A 27684-nucleotide genomic window follows, 5' to 3' on the forward strand; every position below is an offset into this window, starting at 1 on the left:
ACACAAAATTGGCCATGATGGGAAAGATGAGATTTCACACCATTTGTTCCAGTCTGTGCTGCTTGAAGGAGTGACTGGGAGCAGGGATCTCACTGGATCACAGGGACCAGGCTGCTGAGCATCTGCAACTGCCAAGCACAAAGAATTTCAGACAAAAATCAGTGTGATCTACTACAAACCTGCAGGAGCTGGCTGGACTTCACCATGCCAAGCAGAACTTGGACTAACAATCCTTATTTTGGGCAAAGCAGGGTCCACTACTCACAGCAAGGAATTATTTGGGATTTTTTTTCATCTGCAGCTGCCTCAACCATTGAACTGGCAGCAGTTGTGAGGTCTGTGCACCGCTTGGCACGCTCAGGAAGAGCCTCAAATGAGGCATAACCTGATGCTGACCTCTAGCCCAAGGCTAAATCCTACTCTGGATGCATCACACACCCCTCCAGAGCTCCAGGGGATGTGACAGCGACCCAGCTATGACCAGGGGCAATCCCACGCACTCATCCTAATTTGCTGTGTGAGCTTTAAAAAAGCAAATTATTTTTATGAAACAAAGGAGGGTTACACTAGGCAGCTGCCTGTTCCCAGGCCTGAGTAACTAGGGCAAAGTTTGATCCGTTTCAAAATAGCGTTAATATTTTTAATGACCCATAAGCCCACTTTCAGAACAAAGCAAGGACTTTCTCCTTTCTGCCTTAGTTTCAGGAAAAGACCAAGCCTCCTCCTTTGCCAGCTGAAAAATGTCCTCCTCCTTTGCCAGCTGAAAAATGTAGCAGTGGAAGAGTCACCCCATGCACTGATGTCACCACACAATGCTGCAGTCACTGGATGTAAACACAGCTTTCAAGGCAATGAGGTTTTGTTGTATAAATAGAATAAAGAAATGTATAAAGGCAGCTTTTTCTTTCCTAGTAAAAAAAAAAATAAAAATTGAAGCATTTCACTCAATTTCTTACTCACAATGTCAACCAGCCTGGCAAAAAGCCAGGGAATCCTCTAGGAATAGGTGAATGTCTGTGGGATAATAGAGGGAATTATTCTGAGCTGTGGATGGGTGGCAGCAGAAGGCAGCTGATCCCACAGAGATCCACCTGGATCCATGGACGCTTCCAGATTCTCGCAGAGAAGCTCAGGAAGAGTTCACCCCTCGGTGACACATCACATTTCCCGGGAGCAGGCTGAGAACTGTGCCTCAATCCCTTGCCGGGCGCAGGCTGCGCTTCCCGGGGCGATGCTTTCTCCGCTTCCCTCCGGCATCATTTGCATTCGCTCCTGCGGCTCCCGGGGCGTGCGGGGAAGGCACGGGCGGCCGGACGTGTGTGCAATTCCCAGCACGCACGGAGTCAGGGCTGCCGCGTCTGTCACACGCTCCGCGAGACAAAGCTGAGAATGGCACCACATTCCCTGGCAAGTTTTCCCTCCGCTTTACCCAAGGATCTGAGCACCTTCATGAAGTCACAGCTGAACCCACCAAATGAGCTTGGCCCGTTTTGTCCCCCCCTCCATCCCCAAAAAAAACCCATCACCGGATCAGCAGCTCCGTTATCCCAACGCTTCCTCCAGCATGCCTCCGAGCTGTTAATCATTGCCATGGGAAATCCTACGCTCATCTACACAAATTAAAATGTAATTTGTGTATCTAAACATCACAGCTCAGCTCACCCGCTCCGCCTGAGGAGCCGGGATACCGCCGGCACTCGTGTGAGTGAGCTCACATGGAATTACGGCTCCGGAGGAAACGGCAAATTACTCTGCTCAAATAACGGGAACTGGCTGGATAAAATGGGATTTCCTACGGAACAGCGTGGCAGTGGCAGTGGGTGAAGCCATCCTTCACAAGCAGGCTGAAGGTGGAGGAGCCCCTTGCCGGTGCTGCCCACCTGTGGGACCAGCGGGGCTCATCCAGGGGGAATCGGGAGCTGCCGGAGGATCCAGGAGGATCCAGGAGGATCCAGGCGCCTCTAGAGGAACCGAAGCCTCGCAGGAAGGCAGCACAGAACTTCCTCCTGCCGTCCCCCCGCTCCGCTCCCCGGCTCCCCCGGGATCAGGGGGCTGCCAGGGGTGGGTTCAAAATGGGCCCTGTCTGGAGGGTGACTCGACAACTAAATCCTACAGCTTCCAGAACGGGGGAACCCCTCTGGAGGGGTGACAAGCCGGGGTGGCCTTGTGGCTCTGCCTGCGGAAGGCGGGGTGAGCGGGATCGCTGCTCCCGGATGAGCTGGGGTGGTGGCTGAGGTGTCATCCCCCATCAGGGGCTGAGGGGACAGCAGGGCCGGGCTAAGGGGTGTCAGGGCAAGCCGGAGCAGCAGCCCAAAGGCTCCCCAGGGAGCTGCCGGGGCTGTCCGGCCCCAGGTGTGTCAAGGGGTCCCGCCGCAGCCCAGCCGAGGGCGGTGACCAGCCCAAGCCGGGGACACCCCGCCTCAGGAGGCCCCGGAACGAGGGGCGCCCCTTCCCGCAGCCCCGCTCCCCGTCACGCTGCCGGGGCGGGACGGGCGGACCCCAGCCCCCTCAGGGATAGCGCGGGGATGTCCCAGACAGCCGTGTGTCCCCTCGGCACCGGGCAGCCCCCCGCCCCGCCGGGCCAGCCGAGCCCCCCGCCCGCGTCCTCCCGCCGCGGCCCCGCCCCGGCGCGGCCCGCGGCCGCCTCAGGCCCGGCATTGTCCGCGCTCCCCCCGCTCCCCCCCGGTTCTGCCGCCGCCGCCCTACCCCAGCTGCTCCTGTCCCGGCGGTTCCGGGCCATGGCGGCGGCTGCGGGAGGCTCCGTGCGCGCTCCGAGCCGCGCTGCGTCTGGCGGGGCTGCGGCGGCGGCGCGGGGCGGGCGGGGGAGCCGGCGGCGGCAGCAGCAGCATCCCCGCCCGCCGCTCGGCGCGGCACCGCGGCACGGCCCGGCACGGCACGGCCCGCCGGGGCACCCGCCCACGGCACCCGCGGGGCCGCCCCGGCACCGCCGCCCGGGGTGCGCGTAGCCAGGGGGGCCCGCGGGCGGGGCGAGCCGCACCCCCGGGGGGGCTGAATCCCCTCCCGAGGGGGTGGATGGCGGTGGGGGGCTCAGCACGGGTAGGAGACATCCAGGGTAGCCCTGCCAGGGCGCTGGGATCGTGAGGGGCGGCCATGCAGGGGGGTATGGATGGGGTCTCAGCACGGATAGCAGGGTCCAGCAGCCAGGGGAGCCGTGCCAGGGCACTGGGGTCGTGAGGGGCACCACCAGCGGCGGCCATGCAGGGGGTACGGGTGGGGGGCTCAGCAGACAGGCTGCTCCAGCATCCAGGTTATTCCTGCCAGAGCAGTAGGATCGTTGGGGCACCCGCAGCCGGAGTATTCAAGCCAGGGGGCACTGGGTGCACTTGGAGGTACCCACACGCTGGAGACATCCACCCCAGGCCAGGGCACCTGGCTCATATGGGGCACTGAGCACCCCTGTGGGCACCCACCCACCCACAAGGGGCCATGGCTGGGAGGGGAACCCGGCACAAGCAGGACTGTGGTGAGTGCATGGGGACGCCTGGGCTGAGAAATCACCACAGGGATGCTGCCCTGGGGTGCGGTCAGCCAGGCCCTGCTCCCCAGTCCCGCCTGTGCAGGCAGCAGGAGACACTCAGAGTGCTCATGGAGATAGAGCACAAAGGAGGCAGGGTAAGGGCTGCGCTTGGACACCTCTGGGGAGGATTTAAGTGCAGCACAGTTGATAACGTAGAATTCCAGAATGGTCTGAGTTGGAAGGGACCCTAAAGCTCATTTCATTTCACCCTCTCTCATGGGCAGGAGTCCTTTTCCTTTCCTTTCCTTTTTCCTATCCCCAATGTCCAGCCTGGCCTTGGGCACTTCCAGGGATCCGGGAGCAGCCAAAGCTCCTCAGGACGCCCTGTGCCAGGGCCTGCCCACCCTCACAGTCAGGATTGCTTCCCAATGTCCCATCTAACCCAGATGAAGCCATTCCCTGGCTCCTGTCCCTCCATGCCTTGTCCCCAGTCCCTCTCCAGCTCTCCTGGAGTCCCTTTAGGTCCTGCCAGGGGCTCTGAGCTCTCCCTGGAGCCTTCTGTTTTCCAGCTCTCCCAGCCTGGCTCCAGAGCAGAGAGGCTCCAGCCCTGTGGCCTCCTCTGGACTTTCTCCAGCATCTCCACATCCTTCTGTTGGGGGCCCCAGAGCTGGGGGCAGCACTGCAGGTGGGGTGTGTCACAAAAGCAGAGTAGAGGGGAATGATCCCCTCCCTCAGCCTCCTGCCCACCCTGCTGGGCTGCAGCCCATGCTGTGTTTGGCTTTCTGGGCCCACTCCCACCCACTCCCTGTGCACCAGCATGGGAGTGCACACTCTTGTCCTCAGCTACTGTTTGCCCACGCTCTTGATGCCAACAAGCTGCTGGAATCAACCTGACTCTGAAGCCAGAGCCCAGTGCTCTTTGGAAGACACGTGGCACAGCACGCCAAGATCAGCTGATCAAACTGTGGAAATGTGGTGGTCACCAGAGGGACAAAATCTGTCAGGATGGGAAGGGAGCTGAGCCCCAGATTGTATCTGCAAGAGGAGATTTTGGGCAAGTGCTGATCATTTCTGCACCCTGGCCCACAGCAGCCAGGGAAAGCCAGTGGCCATCCAGCTTTGTTGGACTCACAGGAGCCAGCAGGATCTGCTCTTCACTCCTGACAGCAGGAAGAATACTCAAAACCAAACCAATCTTCAGTTCCAGGCGTCTGATGGGTACCAAAGCCATGTGTGGTTGTGCTCCCATTGATATGCTGATACTTCATTCCTGAGTGCCTCCTCCAACCCTGTGTGACTGCCTCTCGTTGGCCTCTTCCCCGTGTTTACAGCATCAGAAGCAAACATGTAATTTTGGCTCTCTCACGTGGCAGAGAGCTGAATCCTGCCCACCCCTGCCGGGCCCTGCGACCACGAGGAGCTCCCTGGGCTTTGCAGAAGCTGCATTAGGGTTTGTAGGAATAATCCCTGAGATTGCCCCTGCCTGTTGCTGCTTCAGTGCAGCAGAGGGGAGACAGGTGTTGTCAGGAGGGATTTATCACACTGGACACTCTCAGAGGGGTTCAGATAGGTTGAAAGAGGAGATTAAAAGAAAAGCAGCTGGGAAATGGACAGGGGAGGGGGGAAAATAGAGGATGGAAAAGGAAATGTGTTAATCTGAAAGTCTAATTAAACTGAGATGGGCTCAGGTCCTGTTTTCCTCATTCCTTTGAGAATTGCTGCTAAGATCAAGCTTGTACTGCCCCATTTACTGGCATTTTCTCCTTTTCTCTTATGGTATCCATTATGGTATCCCAGTCAAGGAGAAGCAGAGAGGTTTGATCCTGTTCTGTGGGGATTGTCTGCACAAAGTCCCAAGGCCTTTTCCTGCATTATTTCCTATGATCACAAGTCATGGGGTGATCTTTTTTCCAAAGAGTGACTCAGCATTTGTTCATTTTCACGCCCCCCCCACCACCAATTCATCTTTCCTTTATTTCCCAGTCGCAATCAGCCCTTCCTAGGAAGCATCTTTGCATTCTTGCTGCCCAAGTTGCCAGCTCACAAAGAGCTGATTTCACAGCAGATGCGCTGAATGATCATGGACTGGAAGAATTCTTGAGCAAAAACGATGCTAAATGGAGAAAAGGCAAAAAGAGAAAACACCCCACAGAGGGAGAGCACAGAGGGAGAGCACACCGCGAGATCCAGCGCAGAAAAGGCCCCGGAATTTGGAGAAAACCTGGATTTAAATCCATCCTGCATTCCGCGGGCAGGAGCTGTTTCATAATTTACCTTGATTTGATGTCCCACTTAGCCAGGCAGCATTTCCAGTTGCTTTTCATATTCCCCAGCCCTGTGCAAACAGAGCCCGGGCGTTGTGCAACGCTTATGTAAGAGGTGCCAAAGGGACGCTGCCAAGGCTCTGCTCTTGCTCAGGTGCCACCCCAGGCTCCCTGGGACCTGCTGCTGAGGAAAACGCTGCCATCCCCACCAGTCTGCCTTGGACAAGGCGCTGCCTGAGCCCCTGGGGACAGATCTGTTCTTGCAGTGGTTATCTGAGGGTCTGGAGTGGGTTAGTTTAGTTTTTATTGTCACTTCTGCCTTCTCGGGGTTTGCTCTTTCACTGCTTCTGCTGAATTGTGTGGGAAAGTCAAAGGGATCTAGATGTCAAATGTGTCTGAAGAGCATTGCAGGGGGATGTCTCTCTGCTGGTTACACTGCCTGGCAGGGATTCCTCATCACTGCTCTCATTTCTGTGCCCTTATTCTAGGGTTAGGAGGCCTCGATTCCTTGGAAATACCAAAAAAGGATAAAACTGAATCAGCTTTTCCCTGGTCCTGAAGCTAAAACCTTCCTGACATCTTTCTGTTGTTTGACTTTTCTTTTTATTTTTTTCTTCCTGAAATATTTTAAGTGAAGCAGATCTTTGTTGCTTAGGAAATCCTGCTATTCCTGCAGCTCCCATTTCTCACCCCAAATTGTGCTGTGACCGCCCACATTTACACGGGCTGTGCAGCCAAAGGAATTTTCTTTGCTGCTTCTGTAAACACCATTGCACACTGGGGCTGCACTGAGGGATTTCACTGTGCAGGACACAGAATTCCAGCAGTTAATTAAATGACTTGTTTAATCAATCACTGTGGAGGTTCTTCCTTCTGGAAGATGCTCCACAAACTAAAGGAGCTACTTAAGGATAAAATAAACATGGAGATAAAGAATCATCAGCCCAGGCCTGGTTTTACCTCGGCGGCTGCCTTTGCACCATCTGATCCTTTTATTTCTCTTTATCAGTTTTTTCCCCAGAGTGTGGTGGGGCTCTCCCAGGGAATGGTCACGTTCCCAAGGCTGCCAGAGCTCCAGGAGAGCTCTCAGGATTTTTGGGGTGTCTGTGCATGGCCAGGAGTTGAACTGGATGATCCTCAGGGTAATTCCATGATTCTACAATTTAGAGGCCAGCAAGGCAGAGAGAGGATCTCTCCTAAGCCAAACCTCCCGTCCATTTCCGACCCTGTTTTCAATTTGTCCCCTCTCTCTGCACTGACAGGCAGATGGACGCTATTGAAAACATCCTTCCTCACCAGCCTCCTTTTTGTTTGCAACGTGGCTTTAGTGAGCCCAAGCCAAAATCTGTGTGTGCCAAGTTTGTTTCTAGGATTTCCCCTTGAAGAATCACCTCAGCCAGAAAAAAAAGCTTCCAGCTCCTCTTGGCAGAACCAACCAAATCCACCTGCCTGGATGATTCAGCAGGACACTGTTGAAATGTTCCAGCCAGGTTGGTGCACCTGGAAGCAGGGGAAGCAGCCGGGTTTCCAGGCAGTGCTCTGAATTTCCCTTTTCAATGCTGTTTTTCATGGAAATGGCCACATTTTCCTGCGTCCTTGTGCTGAGCAGTCGCTGTCTGGTGTCACCTCTGCCCTCCTGTGCGTGCTGCTGGGAGGGAAGGGCATCCAGCTGGTTTCCTTCCTTTGAATGCAAAGAGCACAATCAGCTGCAAAGTCTCCTGAGATGCATGGACGTGAACGGGGTGACACAAATATAATGTATAGCCACAGTGCCCCTCTTCCTTCCGTGAAAAACAAACCCTTGCACACAGGGCTGGGCTGGGCCTCGTTCCATTCTCCTGCTCCTGCAAGGGACAAAAGGCTTTTTTCTCTTCTCCTTCCCACAGCATCTCAGCACAACCCCTGGAGAGATCCTCAGTCTATGGCAGTCTGATGTTTCCTTGAGCAAGTGAATTCCCAAGCTGGACATAAGAAATATCCTGGATGTCTCCTCCTTCTCTTGCCCTTGGCTGTGTTCTCTCCATCCATCTTGCCACGACTTCTCTTTCTTTCTGCTCTTTATTTTTTCTAAGCATTTTTTGTACTTCTCATCACGTGCCTGCATCTGCTGCCATCCCAGCTGTCCCCCAAAGAGCCATTCCAGCAGCAAGAAACCATTCAGGATCCCACAAAATCCTCCCTCTCCCACTTATTTTGAATTCTGATAGCAGATTAGATGAAGCAGCATGAACAGCTCTGCAAGCTGCCCAAGGGATGCCAAGAAGCTTTAGGAGGTTCAGCATCCTGAACTGGACTCAGGGGTGGAAAATTGTCCACAGAAAGCCTGGGAATGGCTCCACTGCAGCCCCTTCACCTGTGGCCATGGGTGAAGCAAGTGTGTGTTCCACTGGGGAAGAAAACCAGCCTGAAAAACAAAAACCACAAACTTTAAAAAAAAAAAAAATTCAAATCATAGGGAAGGTGCTGCAGCAGTTACGAATGCTTCCCATGTGAGTTTGTTAGACTGTGTAAAATTAAACATATTTTAGTAGTCAGAAAACTGACCAAGGCTGAAGTATTTTCACTGCTTTTAAAACCACCTCTATTATCTTGCTCAGTTAGAAATTCCTCCAGCTCTGCAGCCTCCCGTTACCTGGTGCTCCCTGGTGCTCCTGGGCGTCTGGTGGCTGCTCTTCCTCCTCAGGCTGCAGCACAAACAGATCACATTCTCCAAAGCCACGGAATGCCTTATGTAAAACCACTTAACATTCCTTTTAGGGCTGCGACCTGCTCACATGGAAGATGCTGCATAAAAGCACATTCCTGAACACGCTTGACCAGAAAAGCAGCGTGGTCTGGGGTGGAAAATGCAGTGTGTGCTCAAGAGCACGGGCCTACCAGGGCACAGGGGCCGTGGCTTGCACTGAAAACTCTGCACAACTCATTAGAATCATTAATTAAATCATTAAGGTTGGAAAAGCCCTCTGAGACCATTGAGCCCAAGCCTTAACTCAGCACTGCATGGTCATCACTGACTCATGTCCCCAAGTGCCACCTTCTCACTGCTCTTGTCCCCCTCCAGGGATGGTCCCCACCACTGCTCTGGGCAAACAATGCCTGACCACCTTTCCCTGAAGAGATTTTCCCCAATATCCAACCTCAGCCTCTCCTGGCACAATTTCAGGCAGTTTCCTCATTTTCCTCCATTTTCCTAATCATGAAATGGTGACAATAATCCAGTCCCAGTGCTGCTTTTATCTATGGACACCTCCCAGATGTTCTTCCAGCAGGGAACCGAGCTGGGAAAGGTGAATTAAAGCTCAGAACACGAGATGGGCTCTGAGAGCTCCACTCTCCACAAGATGGGATGAGAAACTGCACCTCCAGGTGGGAAGTGAAACTTAACCCAGCAAGGACTAAGTACAGCAGCTTTTGCAGTGAATTGCAGCCCCTCAGATCTGGGAGGTGTTCTAGGAGGCCAAGCCTTAATGCACCATCTGCCACTGGAAAATGAAATGTCCTTTTTGCTGTGCTGTCATCCCATGGCTTGTCAGGAGCAGCAAGTCAGCAGAGTGAAAAGCATCAGCTGAGGAAGGGGAAAGAAAAAGGACACAAACAGCTCCCTATCGGGAGCACAGGAAGCTGATTTATGAGGGGAAAGGTAATTGCTTTGTTAAAAACCACTTGAGGAAATACAGCTCTCTAAAGGGTAAATAGTGCCTTGTTTGTTGGGGGCTCAGGAAAACTTAGGTATTTATGTTGGAAAGGACGTACAGGATGCAGAAGGCTTGGAGAGCACAACGGGAAATGAAATGGGAATCTCTTTAAGTGAGCAGCCCTGAGCTCTCCTGGTTCTGGGAGGTGGGGCAGGTTACATTTTGCAGCCCAAACGAGCCCATAAATAAATCCCAATAAACCCAAAGGCCACTCTGCAATTCCCAGGAGTCTGCACACGATGCCTTTGAGTTCAACCCAAAGCACCACAGATCCTAATGAGGTCTGCTATGGAGCCTGTGGTCTGAAGGAAAATCTTATGCAATCCACAGCACCCTGTCAGGTACTACTTGTGGGATTTCTAAATGTGAGAGCAAGTTCAAAGCCCAGGCTCCATTTTAAACCCAAGATCAGTGCTTGGCTACGTTGTCATTAGACTATATTGGGCCTGCCTGGGCTGTGTGGCTGCCAAAGCAGCAGAATCTGTTCTGAACTAAGCAATCCTGGACACCAGAGACTCCTACATCTGGCATCCATTTGAATTTTTTTCTACCTAACTTCTGCAGACGTATTTCCTGCCCTGAGTATGTGGTAGTTTTTACGCCTAGAAAAATCACACCTCCTTTCAGGCCCTAATGATTCTCCTTGCAGCCAGTGCTACTGCAAATTCCAGCATTCCTCTACTCCCTATCCCCACCTTTGGGCTTCTTAAATTGTTCAGCATTCGTTTCAGAGACCATGGGTGAGCTGAACCCAGAACTTCAGCTGCTTTGCTGAAAATAATTGGGAAAGGCAGCTATAAATGCTTTCCACTTTGCAGGTTCACAGGAGCTTTTTTTGACTTATGGAGCCCGGGGAGACAAGTCTCAACAGGTCTGAGGTAATTCTGGTGTGACTTTCATTGCACTGGTTACCCACAAAGCTAAATGCCACCTGATTACTCCATGAGAAGGATTACACGATGCGGCTGCAAGGCTGCAAGGCAGATCAGTCCTACGTCCTCCACATCTTCCTCCTCCTTTTCCTTCTCGAGTCTCTCGGGAAGTATCCCAGCCTCTGGTGTGAACGATGGAAAGCTCAGCCTGGTGTTTGGTATAAGTAGGTATATGGATTGAGATATATATAAAATATAGGTGGTGTAGCCAACCTGGGGGCTTCCTTCCAGCCTCAAACCAAGGGGTACAGGCTCAAAGCCCTGACTGTACCTGGACTTCTCCCTCCACAATGAGGAGCAGGGTCAGAAGAGGCACAAAGATGCCCCAAGGGCTGGAAATCCTCTGCTCCAGGCTGGAGAGCTGGGGGTGCTCACCTGGAGAGGAGGAGGCTCCAGGGAGAGCTCAGAGCCCCTGGCAGGGCCTGAAGGGGCTCCAGGAGAGCTGCAGAGGGACTGGGGACAAGGGATGGAGGGACAGGAGCCAGGGAATGGCTTTAAGCTGGGAAAGGAAAGATTTAAGTTGGATATTGGGACGAAATGGGACGAAATTATTGGCTGTGAGAGTGAGGGTGACAGCCTGGCACAGAGCAGCTGTGGCTGCCCCTGGATCCTTGGAAGTGTCTCAGGCCAGGTTGGACACAGGGGCTTAGAGCAGCCTGGGATACTGAAAGGTGTCCCTGCAATGGCAGGGGATGGAATGGGATGGAATTTAAGCTGCCCTCCAACCAAAACCACGCTGGGATTCCATCAGCCGTCGGGCCGCGGCGCGGGCAGCGCCCTGTAACAGCCCCACGGCAGCGGTTCCCGGAGCGGCGCCGGGCAGCAGCGGAGCGGGGCCGAGCCTGCAGCGGGGCTGGGCCGGGCTCGGAGCGGGGCCGGGCTCGGAGCGGGGCCCGCGTTGGCCGCGCCGGGGCGCTGCGGCGGCGCGGAGGGGCTGCCGGCCCGTCCCGTCCCGAGCCGAGCGAACCCGGCCCGGCTCGGCCGCGGAAGGAGAACGAGAAGGAGGAGGAGAAGGAGGAGGAGGAGGAAAAGGAGGAGGAGGCGGCGGTGGCGGTGCTCCCCCTCCGTCCGTCCCTCCCTCCCCGGCGGGACAAAGGGCTGCGGCGCGCAGGTAGGAGCCGGCCCGGCCTGGCCGCCCCGGCGGACGGGCCGCAGCGCCGGCGGCACCGGAGCTCCCTCCCCGCCCGGCCTCGCTCCCCGCCCGGCCCGGCTCTTCCTGGTTGCCCCGAGGAGCCCCGGGAGCCGCGGAGGGCGCGGCCGCCCGCCCGCCTTTGTCTGGGCCGCCCGGAGCCCCCCTGAGTCGCCGTTGCCGCCGCAGGAGCCATGGGCCGGGGGCCGCCGCGGTAGGAGCATCCCGGGGCCGGCGGGGACGCGGCGGGGCCATGGAGCCGGCGGCGCGGGCCAGCGGCGATATCCTGAGGCGGAACCCGCAGCAGGACTACGAGCTGATCCAGCGGGTGGGGAGCGGCACCTACGGCGACGTGTACAAGGTGAGCGGCGGGGGGGCACCTCTGGCCAAGCCGGAGGATTCCCAATTGTGTCGGAAAGGATTGAATGTGAGGGAGGTGAGGCCCTGGCACGGGGTGCCCAGAGAGGCTGCGGCCATCCCTGCAAGTGTCCGGGGCCGGGCTGCATCGGGCATGGAACTCCCTGGGATGGTGAAAGGTGTCCCTGCACATGGCTAAGGTGTTTGGCTGAATGAGATCTTTAAGGTTCCTTCCAACCCAGACCATCCTGGGATTCTGTGCTTGCAGCACCAGAGAAGGTTCTCTCACCGCTGCCCTTCTTGGAGATTTTATTGGTGAATATCGCAGGCGATTCTTCCTTCCCACGTTACTGCCCCAGGAGGTAGAGGATATCTCTTGGCTGTACCTGCTTGCAGAACGCATCCAGTTAAAGCACCTGATTAAAAGGGTGCCACTTTATCCCCGAGGTTAATAATAGCCCGTGAAAGGCAGAAGCAGATTAAAGCTCTTCAGAAGCTGGAACGGAGCTGCAGCACGAGGTAGAGTTAGTGCAGCACGGCAAGTAGATGCTCGTGGAATGGTGCATACAAAAAGTGACCCTGTCCATGGCAGGGAGTTGGAACTGGGTGATCTTTTAGGTCCCTTCCAAGCCAAACCATTCTGGGATTCTGTAATTCATATTATTGCTCACATCAGCAGAACCACAGGTGTGGGGGACAGGAGGTGCAGGCAGTGGTGTGTTCTTCTCATAGGAGCCCTGTCCTCATCCTTCAGGGATGTTCCTCGCACCTCGGGGGTGGTCCTCACTCCTCAGGGATGTTCCTCACTCCTCAGGGATGTTCCTCACACTTCAGGGATGCTCAGCAGCTTTTAGGGCTGGGTGAATGATAAAGAAAGCCTCGAAGTTTTCAACCTGTGCGTGTTCAGCTGCACGGGGAGGGAGGGAGCTGTGGGATGTTTTCCTTTGTAGTGCTGTTGAGTGTGTTTAAAATAGACCTGACACAGCCAAGCGTGCAAGGGAAGGTGTGTTGCTGTGCCACATGAAAGGCAGCAGTAATTGCTCCTGCTGGGGGAGGGCTCTTTGCTGATGCTCAAATTGAAGTTTTATGGATGGATCCTGTTCCCACCACCCCTTTGAAATGGTTACTTATGACCTCAGGGAGTTATTTTTAAAAGTTTTCATGGTGCATATTTACCTTCCTCTTTTGTTTTTTTTAATCCTATAGTGCCGTGCACAGATCAGTCAGCTTCTTTCCTAGGGATTCTAGCACTAAATCCTTTAAAAGAACATTTCAGCTGTCATAAATCTGGAGCTCTGCCTACCTTGAGCTGCTTTGTTTGTGTGTGCCTGCCCAGTGCAGGGCAGCGTGACAAGAAATAACCAGGCAGCACGACAAGAAATAACTAGTTGCATTGCAGGGAAGTGGTTTTTTTTGTGTCATCTCTTTATGTGGAAAAAGAAATATTCTGCTTCTCATTATCCTGGCAATTAGTGGAGAGCTGTGCTGACATGTCATCCAGCTTCCGCTTCCGGAGCCGGGCTGGATGCAGGGCTCTGTAAACACATCCATCCCCTGGAAACACAGAAACCACAGCCCTCTGCCCCCTCCTCCTCCTCTCCCTGCCTCCTGGAAAATCCTCCCGAAACGCTTTCAGATAAGGAGCAAACCCAAACTTGCTCCTCGTGCAGCCTGGCAAATTTCAAAGTTCTTGGCAGGAGTTTCCGAGTCCGGACCGAGTATAAAGTTAATGAGTTTAAAGGAGTTTGAGAGGCTGCATTTGTTTCTAGGTCATTGGTTTGCTCTTTGTTTTGGTAAAGGGCCTGCAGCAGGAGCTGTATCGAGGGAATACTGGATCAGATGGCGCTGCCTCTTATGACAAATATGCACAGCAAACTTCTATTTTAAAGTCATTGATGTTGTGATAGTTTAAAAAGCAAGGTAAACCTTTTTTTCTTGAAGGGACTTAATGTATAAACATTGTGCTTTTATTTTTCTTAGCCCCTGGTGAGTCTCAGTGCAGATGGCACATCTTGGCTGTCGCAAGTGTTTATAAAATGAATTTATTAGTGAATATCCAAGTGGTTTTTATGTTGCAGAGCTTGGGAAGGGTTTGCTGGAGAGGGCTCTTAAATTAAAATGGAATTTTCCCCTCACCTCTTCAAGTGGTTTCTCTGCTCCTTCACTAATAGTGAGTCACCAGCGTCTCCAGCACAGTTGTTTTTGGGATGTCTAAGCCAGGCAGCCTCTCTGATTGTGGGACATCTGCCTCTTCCTCTGATGCTTTTTGGTGCTTGTGGTTAATGCTTTAAATTCCTCTTGGGGCATTTGGTAGCTTTTAGAGTAATTGGCTCTTCTTTGGATGGTGAAGGTGGAGGTTAAGCAAATATTTATCTTCACTATTAGGTTACAGAAGAATATTTACAGGCTTTTCCAAAAATTCTCCTGCCCACTTTGCTTTTCATTACTACCATGAAAGCTTTAAACAGAGATGTGTTTTCTCAGTGTTTGTGGGGTTTATTTCTCTTGTCTGTCACATGGCACACAATGGCTGATTGTAGGATTGCTCCTAAGTGCTGGATTGTTGATGTTGTTTTAATATCTTTTTTCCCCAAAATGCATTTCAGGGCTGGGGAGAAACCATCTGTAAATAAACTTTTGTCTATTCACAGCCTGTGTAAATAGATCCAAGTTTGTGTCTAGCAGTCTTGGAAGTAATTTCCATTACAATCCTGACTTGTTAGTTGTCTCATCTGTGGTGGGAAAGCTTTTTTTCCTTTTTAATAGAAGATATTAATATTAAACCATTGGAATAATTTATCCCTCACAGCATTGCACCAAAATATCTTGAATTATTGACTCGTAGAAAAGGTTGTAATAACAAAGATGAGAACTGAAACTTAATAATTTGCTGTTTAAAAAATAATATTTTTATGTCCCCAGTGTCACTCTAAACTGGCTTTCCTGGAAAGGTCTTCCCACCATGGTCATAAAAATTAAAATCTCAAGGCAGTGTTTAAAGATGACATCAATCTGTTCTGTTTGCATTCAGAAATTCTGAAATGCATCTGTTTCATGCTGAAATAGTTGTTATGTGTGGTTAATGAAGAAACACACATTTGACTGGGTTCTTGGAGCAGAAAATTGAAAAAAGCTGCTGGAGACTGTAAATGGAACGTAACCCTCAGCAGTGGGAAGTGGCTGGTCAGATCCCATCCCAGGTAAATTCCCAGAGCGGTCAGATGTTTCCCAGGATGGGTTCTCACACCACCATGACCTGGGGGTGAACCTGCAGCTTCTCAGGTTCAGAGAGAAAGTAGAGCTTTGTAGCCCTCATTTGGTTAAGGCTGGGTCGGTACCAAGGTCACACCATCAGCTGCATCATCACCAGCTCCTGCACTCCGTGGTATTTTCTGGAAGTACTTGGAATAGCAGGAGACTGGGCTGTTTTGCTGAACTTGTGGAATTTGGTTGCATCACAGCATTGCTTGTGTGTAATTGTGGATCTTGGTGTCCTCAGGAGACTTTGGAAAACAGGACTTGAATTCAGGGGGTAATTTCCTGCAGCTCATCCTGTATGGATTTGTTATTGGAGTGTTTATGATGGCTCTGAAGAGGTTTGCTGGAGAGATTTAGGGGAAATATTCAGGTGTCCAAGCCAGGTTGGGTGAGGCTTGGAGCAGCCTGGGATGGTGGAAGTGTCCCTGGCAGGGCTGGGATGGGATTTAGGATCCCTCCCACCCCAAACCCTTCCCAGGGCTCAGCTTTTTCTATTTTTCATTCCAAGTGCCCCAAAGAGAGTTTAACTGCTCCCTGCTCTGCAGAGGGGAACAAAGGGGTGCTTGATGTGTCTGGGTGTAAATCCATCCTTGTTGGAGGCTGTTGTTTGGCACTGAGCTGGGATGAACAGGGCATGTCTGTGCTCCCCGATGATCAAACATGACCTTGTGCAGCAATTCTAAAGCTGGCTTGTTTGGGCTTCTCCAAGCAGGATTGTGAGCAGTGCCACAGTGCCCTTCTTGAAAAGCAACCACAAGGGACAAGGAATGCACCAAATTCGTGGCAGAAACTGCCTGTAAACAAGGGGTGTGTTTTTTTTGAATAGCATCATATTTTATTTCATGATATTCATCATGACAATTTCATTCTTTCTGGAGTCACCTGCTCAGTCTCTCTTCTCTTGAGATTATTGTCATTATTTTTTAATCTCCTGCACCAAATAAAAGCATCAATTTAGAAGAAACCTACAGTGTTTTCAACTTAGAAGAAACCTGCAGTGTTTTCAACTTGAAAGAAACCTGCAATGTTTTGCCACCGATTGCTGCTGGAAAATAATGAGCAATGAAATTGGATTGTGGCACACACAGACGTTTTGCTCAAATTCAATTTAAAACAAACAACAAAAAGATTTGTTTTCCTTTCTTTGTGTTTTCTTTTTTTCAAGGTTGCCATAAAAGTGTGACTCTGTCCAGTCTGAATCAGGTTTCAGCTCTGCTTGTGTGGTCACTGCCTTGTTCTCAGAGCTCTGGATTCTCATTCCTGGTGCAGCCAAAGGCTGCTGAGAACCTGGTTTGATGTTTAGAAAACAATTCTCAATGTCATTCTAATCTCTCAGATAATGAAAATTTATCAGTTTTTTATCAGTGTGTTACTGCCTAAGTCAACAGGTTAAGAGCAGAGTATTAAAGCTTTTTTTGATACCAGAGAACAGTTATGGCTGTGACAGCTTTTAATCTCATATTTCCAACTTTCATACCAGCATGTTTTGGCAGCTGCAGACCAATTGGATTTGGCCATCCCTGACTCAGCACTCTGTCCCTGGTGAATTTCTGTTGCTTCCCCATAGAAATGACCATAAAACATCTGTCATGTGGGGGATTCCACTCCTGCCCTGCAGATCAAAGCCCTCTGCTCAGCAGTGTTTGCTGTAGCCATGCTGAACTCCATGTGCTCTTTTTTTTCCATGGAAATGCTGTTTGGAATGACATCAAACCAGGGCTCTTGAGTCTTTCTTCTTTCTCTTTCTTCCTCTTCTGGGGAATGGCATGCTTTTCTTTTAGGATGCAGTCAGTAGGATTTCTGCTTTGAGAACTGAGATGTTCTGTGGCTTGTTGATACCCTCTGTGAGGATGTTCAGCAGTGGAAGGTGAAACCTTTGGGTTTCCATTTGAAATGTTTGTAATGGTTTTTCTTAATAAGAATTTGGTCTTTATTGTGGGATGTTCCAGGCTGTTTGGCTTTAAATATTATATCCTGTCACTCATGTTTCTATTTAGCAGGAGCTGTAGTGAGAGCACAAGGAGTAATGGGTTCAGAGTGAAAGAAGGGAAATGAAGGTTGGATATTAGGATTAAATTCTTGGCTGGGGGGTGGTGAGGCCCTGGCACAGGGTGCTCAGAGCAGCTGTGGCTGCCCCTGGCAGTGCCCAAGGCCAGGCTGGACAGGGTTTGGAGCAGCCTGGGGCAGTGGAAGGTGTCCCTGCCATGGCAAGGATAGAACTGGATGATTTTTAATGTCCTTTCCAACCCAAACCATTCTGGAATTCTTGGTGTTAATGGGAAGTTACATGGTGGGAGTGGTGTTTCCCCTGTGGTTATTTCTCCCTGGCTCTTTCTTTGATATAGTAGGAGTCCTAGTAAAATCTATGTATTGTATAAGTGGCCTTGCCCGAATCCTAGTTGTTCTAGATGGGCTGCAGCTGTGATGTCCTTAATTGGGCTGCAGCTGTGGCTAATGAAGATAACTGGGCTAAAAGGGGGTGGGTTGGCTGGTCAGGGAGAGCCTTGATGAAGAAGCAGGAACAGCACTGCTGTGAAGAGCTGTGTGTGAGAAAACCACCCAGAAGGTATGGGACTCTAGAAATATGAAATACAACAAGATAAAAACACTTTGAGGAGCCAGGCACTCTCCAAAATGTTAAAAATAGAGGAGGTGGTGGAGTCCCCATCCCTGGGTGTGTTTAACAAAGCCTGGATGTGGCACTGGGTGCCAGGGCTGAGTTGAGCTGTTGGGGCTGGGTTGGACTCCATGATCTTAAAGGTCTCTCCCAACCCAGAGATTCTGTAAATTCTATGAATAAAATCTAATTTCTTCTCAATGTGAGATGTCCATTAAGAGGAAGCAAACAGTGCAGGTCGCACAACCCCACCCCCTACAGCAGAGACCTGAGAGGTGAAGACGGGATCAAAGCTGAGAGCATTTGCTGCCAGGATCTCCTTCCTTCCTCTCTGTCTCCAGAAGATGCAGTGGTCGGGTTCATTGCCAGCATTTGGACACCCTGGAAAGGCTCCAGGGTTTCAGGGCCGATGCTGAGCCCCAGTTCTGTCAGAGGTGTGTGCTGGGAGCTCACAGATCATCCCTGTCTGAGGGAGCAGCTCTTCCTGTCAGCGAGGCCGTGACGGAGTTTGGCAGCACGTCCTGCTGACACCAGCAGCTGTCCCTGCTCATTGCAGCTGGAAAAACACCCTTCCCTCCTTGGGCTGGGCTGGGCACCTGCTGCCTGCCTGCAGCTGGCAGGGAAGGGGAGAGCAGCAGCAGCCCAAGGTGATTGCACTCCACAGGGACATCTCCATATTCATGAAGTTGTTCTGCAGCTCAGGGCAATCGCCGTGCCTGGTGGGTGAGGTTGCCAAGGCTTTTCACAAGGATGGGCAGTGATAAGATAAAAGGGAATGGCTTCAGAGGGCAGGGTTAGATGGGATATTGGGATCAAATTCTTGGCTGGGAGGGTGGCAGGCCCTGGCACAGGGTGCCCAGAGAAGCTGTGGCTGCCCCTGCATCCCTGGAAGGCCAGGGCTGGATGGGGCTTGGAGCAAGCTGAGACAGTGGAAGGTGTCCCTGCCATGGCAGGGGGTGAAATTCCTTCCTAAATTCCCTCCCATCCCAAACCATTCTGGGACTTGCTCACATTTTGCCATTTCACTGAGTATTCAGATTTTAGATTTTCCAAAGAAGCCAGAAGAACTCTTTCCCAGTTTCAGAAGGATTTCTAGCAGTAAAACACTGAGCAAGATTTGGTGGGCACAGCCACCTTGTATTTGGGGAGTTATGCTGCTCCCTAACCCATTCTGGATTTCCAATAAAATAATCACACATGGAGGCTGGATAAACCCTTCCTTCCTAGATGCACAAAAATTCATGAGTTTGGCACAGAGAGATTTCTGTTCTCCTCAGCTTTCAAACTCTTTCACCCAAGTGCTGCAGTGATTCATTTCATCCAGCACTGTGGATAGATAATGTCTGCAAGCTCCTCCTCAGCCAAAATTCACCTTTTTCCATGATGGATGGAAAACTCTGTGAGGAGAAGCTGCAGCTTCACCTTGTCTTTGAAGCTCTTGAGTGAAAGAGCACATGGGAGGCTGAGCCACAAAATTATTTCCAGGATTGTCCTCTTCCAACACTTTTCCTCATCCTTTTATGTTCCTCTATGTGTTTCCACTGATTTTACTCTCCTAAAGATAGCAAAAATATTGTGCAGATATAGTCATGGATACCCTCAGAGCACACAGTCCTGGTGTCCAAAACTGCTGGGTTTATTGATCCTTCAAAATGGCATCTTTAGTGCCAGATTTAATGTCTTGGCACATTGGGATTACTCCTCCCCCAACGTATTTTTGTGTCTCCTGCATGAATGTCGTGTCTAGGAAATTCATGTTTTCATAGGGATGAGGAAGATTTGGCTGGAGAAAGAATGTCTGCAAAAAGAAAAGCTGAATGAACCATATTTTCAGCTCAGTGGGAAAAAGCTGCATTTGTAGCGTGTTTGAAATGTGAATTTTGAGATGTTCCGGAAAGCCAAGTGCTGGTTTTCTTCTGAGTGAAGATGTTATTGCAGGGGGACTCTCTTGTCTTGTTGATAAGAAATCATTCTTAAGGGTTTTTTTAAAATAGCTTTGTCTTGTGCAGCATTAAAGGCATAACTTCTTACATTTGAGGGGATGATCCACCCCAAAAAGCTGTATTTGTGCTTATTCACCCCAAAAACCCCAGTATTTGTGATGATGCACCCCAAAAAAAGCAGTATTTGTGATTATTCACCCCAAAAAAGCTCTATTTGTGAGGATCCACCCCAAAAAAGCTGCATTTGTGATGATCCACCCCAAAAAGCTGTATTTGTAAAGATCCACCCCAAAAAAGCTCTATTTGTGATGATCCACCCCAAAAAAACTGCATTTGTGAGGATCCACCCCAAAAAAGCTGCATTTGTGAGGATCCACCCCAAAAAAGCTGCATTTTTGCCCTGTTCTCAGCAGTGTGGGTGATTTTTTGCTGACCATTGCTGTTGAAGCAATAAAGAATTGAATTTGTGTGCCTTAACTTGCTGTTTAATGTACAGACATGCAAGATCAGAGCTGAATTATAAACGCCAGGCTCCCAAAAAATGTTTGGGGGATTCAGTCATTAATCCCAAGGGAAGATAAATGGTCAAGTCTCCTGTACAGGGGCAGGGATGTAAAAGAATAAAGATGGGGAAATACCATCTTTTATGGATGTATTTTGTCTTGATAGAGCTAAAAGAATTAATATTTGGCAGAAAGCAGTGCCTGAGGGGTGCCCATTGCTCTCAGGGATGGAACAGCTTCAGGTATTTGTGTTTTATTTATGAGGGGATGGGAAACAACAGCAGCTGAAATTTTGAAGCATTTGGTCTGCAGTGAGTAAAGGGAGAGAATTTGATGTGTTCCTTGTAGATATTCACAGCCCTGACCCCAGCCAGTCCCCAGGATGAGCAGCTTCTGATAAAACCATTTTGTTTTCTCTGACATGTGTGTGATTAAACTTCAAGCACTGGTTGAGCTCTCATCTCTGCTCCTTGGTTAATTATGAAGAGGTAGAAATAACGTCTGGATTAACACAGAGCCTTCTAAACTCTGCCAGACAGTTCCTGTCCTGAGAATCTTGTTTTGAAATTTGGCTCACAGTGTCAAACAGGACAGAGGGATTTCTGGGGAAGGAGATGGAGAAGGAAGGAAGGAAGGAAATGGAGAAGGAAGGAAGGAGAAGGAAGGAGATGGAGATGGAGAAGGAAGGAGATGGAGATGGAGATCTCCAGTTTTGGTTCCATGGTCCATCAGGCCTGCCCAGGGCACGTGAACATGGATTTTTCCTTTCTCTCATTCCGCGGGTGTTGAGGTTTGTGTAACTCTGCAGTGGGATGTCTGGAGCACAGCCTGACTGTGCTGGCTGCAGGATGAGGAGGATGAGGATGTGCCTTTGCTCCATGACAGCATCCTGTGAGATTCCCCATCCCTGGAGTGTCCAGGGCCAGGTTTTTCAGAGCTTGGAGCAGCCTTGCAGGGAAGCCCCAGCTCCCAGCACGAGGTGCTGTTTGCTGATCCAGCCCAAACCGTGCCTTGGCTTTTGAAATAACTTTCCCTGCGAGCTTTGCTGTGCTCCTCCAGGGGAGCTGAGGCACTTTGGGAGCAGGGAGGCAGCCAGGCTGTGCAGAGCCTGCACCTCCATTTCCTCTGGCTCTCCTCAGCACATTCCTCCTCTGTCTGCCCGGGGAGGCTGGGCCATGGAGAATGGACACAGCTGCTGCAGGGACACAGGAAACTTTCATCTTGTTTATATATATTACTATATTCTAAAACCTTAAACTCAAAGTTTTCTACTATGTGATTTTTTAAATTATTTTTATATATATTTTTATTCATTTATATATTTTATTTTTATATTTTTTAGACATTTTTATTTTAAAATTTAATTTATTTTATTATTTATTTTATTATTTGTTTGTTCTATTATTTTATTATAGTGTTATAATTTTTTATATATTTACATATTATTTGTATATATTTATATTTTATATTCATTTATAAACAATATATTTTATGTATTTTATATATTTATTTAATATATTTATATATGTATATTATTAATTATTACATTATTATATTACTTTATATATTTATCTATTATTTATATACAATATATTCTTATTTATAAATTTGATATATTATATATTTTATATATTTATATAAAAGTTAATATATATAATTTTATATATTTAATGTATTTATTTTTCATATTTTATATGTGTATATTATTACATTATTATATTACTTTATATATTTATATACAATATATTCTTACTTATAAATTTGATATCTTATATATTTTATATGTTTAATATACAATTTAATATACAATTTAATATATATAATTTTATATATTTAATATATATATTTAATATATTTATATATGTATATTATTATTACATTATTATATTACTTTATATATTTATCTATTATTTATATACAATATATTATTATTTATAAATTTGATATATTATCTATTTTATATATTTATATAAAAGTTAATATATATAATTTTATATATTTAATGTATTTATTTGATATATTTTATATGTGTATATTATTACATTATTATATTACTTTATATATTTATAGACAATATATTCTTACTTATAAATTTGATATCGTATATATTTTATATATCTATATACAATTTAATATATATAATTTTATATATTTAATATATATATTTAATATATTTATATATATGTATATTATTACATTATTATATTACTTGATATATTGATATATTATTTATATACAATATATTCTTATTTATAAATTTGATATATTATATATTTAATATATTTATATAAAATTTAAGATATATAATTTTATATATTTAATATATTTATTTTGTATATATTATCTATTTATATATATTATATGATTATATATCTACATATTTTTATATATTATATGATTCTATATCTATATATTTATTATTTATTTGATTATTTTATTATGTAGTTTTATTCAAACTCCACACCCATAATCCCAGTTCTGTCATCCCATTTTGGAACATTTTTCCACAGCGTCAGGTCCATGCAGTGTTCTCTTGGGGGTCAGTGCCTGTGAGCACAGAAATCTGAAATTCTCAGGAATTTTGGGAGAGGATCCCATTCCCTGGGGATGGCAGCAGGGGCAGAGCCTGGTGTGGAGGGGTGGCCTTGGGGGCTCCCCACGTGTTGGAATTCTCACAGCTTTGGGCCTAGAAACCAAAATTTAAATTAAACACAAGATTTGATCTTAGAAAAACTTCCAAACCAAAGTACTAAAAGCAAGAATATAGATTTATAGTTTTAAACAGAAACATGTTAAATTAAGCTTAAATTTTTAGAATTTAAGATATAAAAAATAAAAGTAAAAGATAAAAAAAAAAATATATAAAAAAAAAAGAAAGGCAAACAAGGAGTTCAGAATACAGTACTATAAGTTTGTGTGTCATAATATGATTAAGGAAACTTACGCTACAACATAAATCCATAAAATGAAATATTAAAAGATTAAATCAAAGCATAAATACCCTTATTAACAGTGTCTAATTAATCAATAAATCCTTAAAAAATATTATAACGAGGAATCTTACAACCTTCTAAACCATACGATAAAGATGTAAACCAACCTCACCCTTCCTATGTAGAAAATAAGAAAATAAACCACATCAACATGAACAACTCAGAAATCCCATCTTGAACTCCTTCAAAATTCCTTCCAAAATCCCCATACCCAGGGATGCAGCAAATGGGAATTTAAAACCCTACAGAAACACAATAAAGAGAAGAAAATCTATGTAGACAAGAGAAATGATGCAAGATGGAAAATGTCCTCCAGCGTGTTAAAATTAAAAAATTCTTTTAAAATTCCACTTAAATCATTGGGCCAAATCCACCAGAATTTTCTAATTATTTAATAACACATTTTACTTGAGCAGCACAGTTTTGGTTCATCTTTCAATGCAAAGTGAGGAAGTCTCTGGCCAAGTGCTTGAAATCAGGTGACTGAAGTGAAACTGGTGCTCCATCACTGTGCATGAAATTGCAGAAAAATATTCTGATTTTCATGCGACATCTTGAAAGGGTCTTGCTTCCAGGTGACATCATTTGCATGAGTTAATTGGTTAAAATTAACAAAAAATAATAATAAAAAATCAGAGCCGTTTTTTTCCTCGGTTCTGGCTAAAAATAAAGTGAGAGGATGAGATAACTTGCACGATTTTCAGTTATCATCTGCAATGAAATGACAGCAGATTTCCTCTCTGCTTCATCAGCACAAGTGCAAAACATATTTTATCTGTAACCTTTCTCATGTACCAGCACATTCAGAACTTCCATTTTTCCACACTAAAAACTACTGAAATGTCATTGCTGTTTATTCCAAAAGAATTCCAGGTTCTGATTTTTTCTCCTGCATTAGAAATATTGCTGATCACTATTTCATCCCTATTAAATGAAGACTGGAAATAAATTCTGGTGTTTATTTTAGTAGGAAGAGCTGTTCCAATATCAGAAAGAAGCATCAAATCTCAGCCATCTCCCACCCCAAGAAGGTGACAATTGATCCACTCCAGATGCAAACCAAAGCTCAATTGTAGAACAGAAAAAGAATCTTCCAACTCCTATTTGTAGCTAATTTTCCTTTAACTTCTTCAATTACAAAACTTCTTTATTAATTCTGTTCTGGTCACTGGTTTATTTAATAATAAAGAGCAAAATATTGACCTGTTTTCTTCATCAAGGTAAATTTATACCTTGCTAATTTAAATTTTAACTTTAATTAATTTACTTATTTTTAAAATAATTTAATTTTAATTTTGTAATTGTGAGTTCATCTCTGAAGAACAGAAATTTTAAGGAGGTGAATACTGAACAGCTTTGGTGGAGGTAGATTTTTCTACTTAAATCTACATTTTCCACCTGAATCTCTCTCTAGATTCTAACAGATAAATTACGATAAAGAAAAGGAGTTGATGTAGATTTTTACCTTTGGTTTGGAGGGTTTGAGATAACATTTGCAATCTCAATATTGCAGATTTTAGTAGAGGCTCCTCAGTTTTGCCTTTCTGATGAGACACATCTCACTGGGTGTTAGCTCATATTTACAAAGCAGTAAAAAATAACTTTTTTTTAGGGTAAAGAAGTAAATGATGGTCTGAAATTCTTGAGTTTTTAATTATAAAAAAAGCAAGCCATCTTTCCTTCAGAAATTTGTTTTGTCCCTGCCTGGAAATCCAGGGTTGTTTTGGTTTTTTTTTTTTTTTTTTTTAGTAGGTTTTTTGGTTTGGTTTGGGTCTTTTTTGTTTGTTTAGGGTTTTTTAGGTTTTTTTTTTTGTCAGTAAAGAAGACACATAAATATTTTCTTTCAAATATTTTGGTTGTCACATCTCTTAGTTCTTTCATCTCTAAGGAATAAATAAATTCCCCTGCAGCTGATGAAATGTATAATCTTTTAATGTTTCTTGGGTTTGTACTCCATAATACTGAGGGGTTTTTGCTGTCGTGGTCTATGCATTCAACATAGAAATACAATAAAACTGTTCTACATTTATTCTCCCTATCTTCTGGTGAATAAATCCTTTTAAAATCCATCTTAGTTTGTAGTTTAATGTATTTCAAGTATGTTTTCTTTTTTTTTTCTCTTTTCTTTCCCTGTTTTATACCCTGGCCTGTAAAGCTGTTGGGCATCTGTTCATTTTTGAGTCTATCAGCAGCTCCATGGGCATTCTTTGATTTTCATGGTCTTATGTTCAAAACTGTTTATTATTCCCCAGGAAAGTGAGTTATTTCTAGTAGCTTTTCAAACCACTGCAATGCACACAGTTGTAACTTGAAAATGTTCTTTTCTGGTTTGTTTTCTTCTCCAGCTGAGTCAAAATTGGGGCCTTGTAAATTTTTTTTCCCCTCATGTGGTATTTGTTTGTATCTTTTGCGCTGCATTAGTTGCTAAATAATACTTTTGTGGTCAGGGTCTGTTTCTAGCTTTAGCTTTTCAGTTTTAGAAGGATGATGCCAAATATTTTGCAAAGCAGGATCTGCCAAGAAAATTTCGTAGGAGAATAACCAACCTCTGCTGGGAAGCACAGAGTGACTTCTTTTGTTGTTTTTTTTCCCCTCTAAATAAATGTTAAGTTGTGCATTGATCTTTGCTTTATTGTTGTTATCTTTATTATTGTTTCTTTATTGCCCCAGGTCCTTCAGTAATTATTACAGGGATGAGAATTAAATGTTTTTAGTGGCTACTGAACCCTACAAAACTCTGTGCTTATACAAATCCTCAGCTGGTTTTCTGGGGAATAAAGGGAGTTGGCCTCACATCATTAATGAGCTGTTAATCCCTTGCTGCTTGAGTTAATTGGCCTTGGGTAAGAAAGTGTCAGAAGTCTCTCAGTGAAAGGTAGATTCTCCTACCACAGATAAACTATCTCAATTTCACCAAAATTAACTCCACTTAAGCCTTATTTGCATTACAGGGTCAGTGGTGGGTTTGGGATTCAGGTTTTGATGTGGGATTTATTGAAATCCTGGCACTTGTGCGTGTTCTGAGTTCTGTCCTTTAGCAGGAAGTGTGGAAATGTGGAAACAGGGAGTGCCAGCTGGGAATTTTTCATCCAGCCTCGTGCTGCTGCTTGTTCTGAGGGATGAGGGCTGGCAGTGCCCATCTGGAGAGCGCCCACAAAATCAATATTTGTCCTCCTACAGTACCCGGCTCAGAGATCCAAAGTGATGGCTCTGTTGCAACTACAGAATAATAAACTAGTAAAATTAGCGTGGATATCTTCATTTTGGGTTTATCCCAAAAAGCTTTGACTGCTGGTTTTAAGACACCATTCTTTTTTAGTGGCTTGAGTCTATAAAGTCTCTGTGCCTTCCACGACAAAGGAGTCTGGTACTGCTCTCCACCTCCAAAAATCCAGCTGGAAGATTTCAGGGGGAACAATTTCCTCTGGATCTTTCTGCTTGCTAAAAGACAAACAGCCCTGAAAATCCAGAATGATGCTCAGGTTTCTTTTTCCAGCAGCACAGAGCAGCCAGATGTGCCCCAGGTGTGAGCACAGCTGCAGGGAGGAGTGCAGAGTCCCCATGGGCAGGGACAGCTCCACTCTGGCAGGAAAGGCTCAGAAATTTGGGGTTTTCAGCCTGGAGAAGAGAAGCTTTGGGGTGAATGAATTGTGACTTTTCAGGACCTGAAGGAGCCCAAAGAAAAAGGATGGAGAGACTTTGAGAGAGAGCCTGGAGTGGCAGGACACAGGGAATGGCTTCCCACTGCCACAGGGCAGGGGTGGGTGGGATGCTGGGAGGGAATTGTTCCCTGGGAGGATGTGGAACAGCTCTGCCAGAGCAGCTGTGGCTGTCCCTGGATCCCTGGAAGTGTCCAAGGCCAGCTTGGAGTAACCTTGGATGGTGGAAAATGTCCTTGCAGGGATGGAACTGAACAATCCTTAATGTCCCTTCCAACTCAAACCATGCTGGGATTTTGTGATTCTGTGGCATTGGTTCTGTCTGGCACAAATCAGCCTTAACATTTGCCAGAGTTGTCCTTTTTGGGGGTTTTTTTAAGCTTTCCTTCTTTGTTCCAATTACATTTTTAATCCGTGCACAGACCTTCGGAGGTGAAGGGATGTGTTCAGTATCTGTTACAGAAAACCTCTCAGCACCAAGCAGGAGGGATTTATCCAGTCTCACACTCTCCTTAGGTTTTCTTGGCATGGGGCTGTGGGGAATTGTGGCTTGATTTTGCTTATTTTGTTTTATATAAAAGAGGGGTTAAAGCCCCAAACCAAGAGCTGCAGCTGTGGGGGTGGAATGTGAGGATTGAATCCATTCCTGGGAGTGTTCTGAGGGTGCTTTGGGGTGTGCTGGTCTTGGGAGAGGAACCAGCACACTGCACTCCCTCCAAAACTGGGAAACAGTGGTGGGAGCTGCTGGTTTGGGCTGGAGCAGGGCAAGGTGATTGTTCCCCCTGACACCAAGGTTTGGATCTGCTCTGAGCAGTTCTGCCTTGCTCTGGCCTCTCTGCTTGGGTTAACACGCAGA

General features: G+C 46.9%; 3 protein-coding genes across 4 annotated transcripts in view; 2 read left to right on the forward strand and 1 right to left on the reverse strand.

The window, feature by feature from the left end:
- The window catches only part of ATL1 (atlastin GTPase 1), a 31689-nt gene extending 28883 nt beyond the window's left edge, over window positions 1-2806 (reverse strand). For both annotated transcript variants that reach the window (XM_054286885.1, XM_054286884.1), the window contains exon 1: window positions 2707-2806. In XM_054286885.1, the coding sequence (XP_054142860.1) occupies window positions 2707-2740 (34 nt within the window). In that variant the 5' untranslated portion in view covers window positions 2741-2806. The remainder of the gene's footprint in view (window positions 1-2706) is intronic.
- The window catches only part of SAV1 (salvador family WW domain containing protein 1), a 60986-nt gene extending 49434 nt beyond the window's left edge, over window positions 1-11552 (forward strand). Inside the window, exon 6 of the transcript XR_008483773.1 lies at window positions 11542-11552. The gene's annotated coding sequence lies outside the window, so the exon portion shown is untranslated. The remainder of the gene's footprint in view (window positions 1-11541) is intronic.
- Window positions 11553-11712: 160 nt separating this feature from the next.
- Window positions 11713-27684, forward strand: part of MAP4K5 (mitogen-activated protein kinase kinase kinase kinase 5) — a 64693-nt gene continuing 48721 nt past the window's right edge. The window contains 1 exon segment of the mRNA XM_054286920.1: window positions 11713-11859. Within this exon segment, the coding sequence (XP_054142895.1) occupies window positions 11752-11859 (108 nt within the window). The 5' untranslated portion in view covers window positions 11713-11751.

This window comes from Melozone crissalis, unplaced genomic scaffold, assembly GCF_028551555.1.
Source record: "Melozone crissalis strain CALT ecotype California unplaced genomic scaffold, PUWL_Pcris_2 ptg000056l_1, whole genome shotgun sequence".
Classification (NCBI taxonomy): Eukaryota; Metazoa; Chordata; class Aves; order Passeriformes; family Passerellidae; genus Melozone; species Melozone crissalis.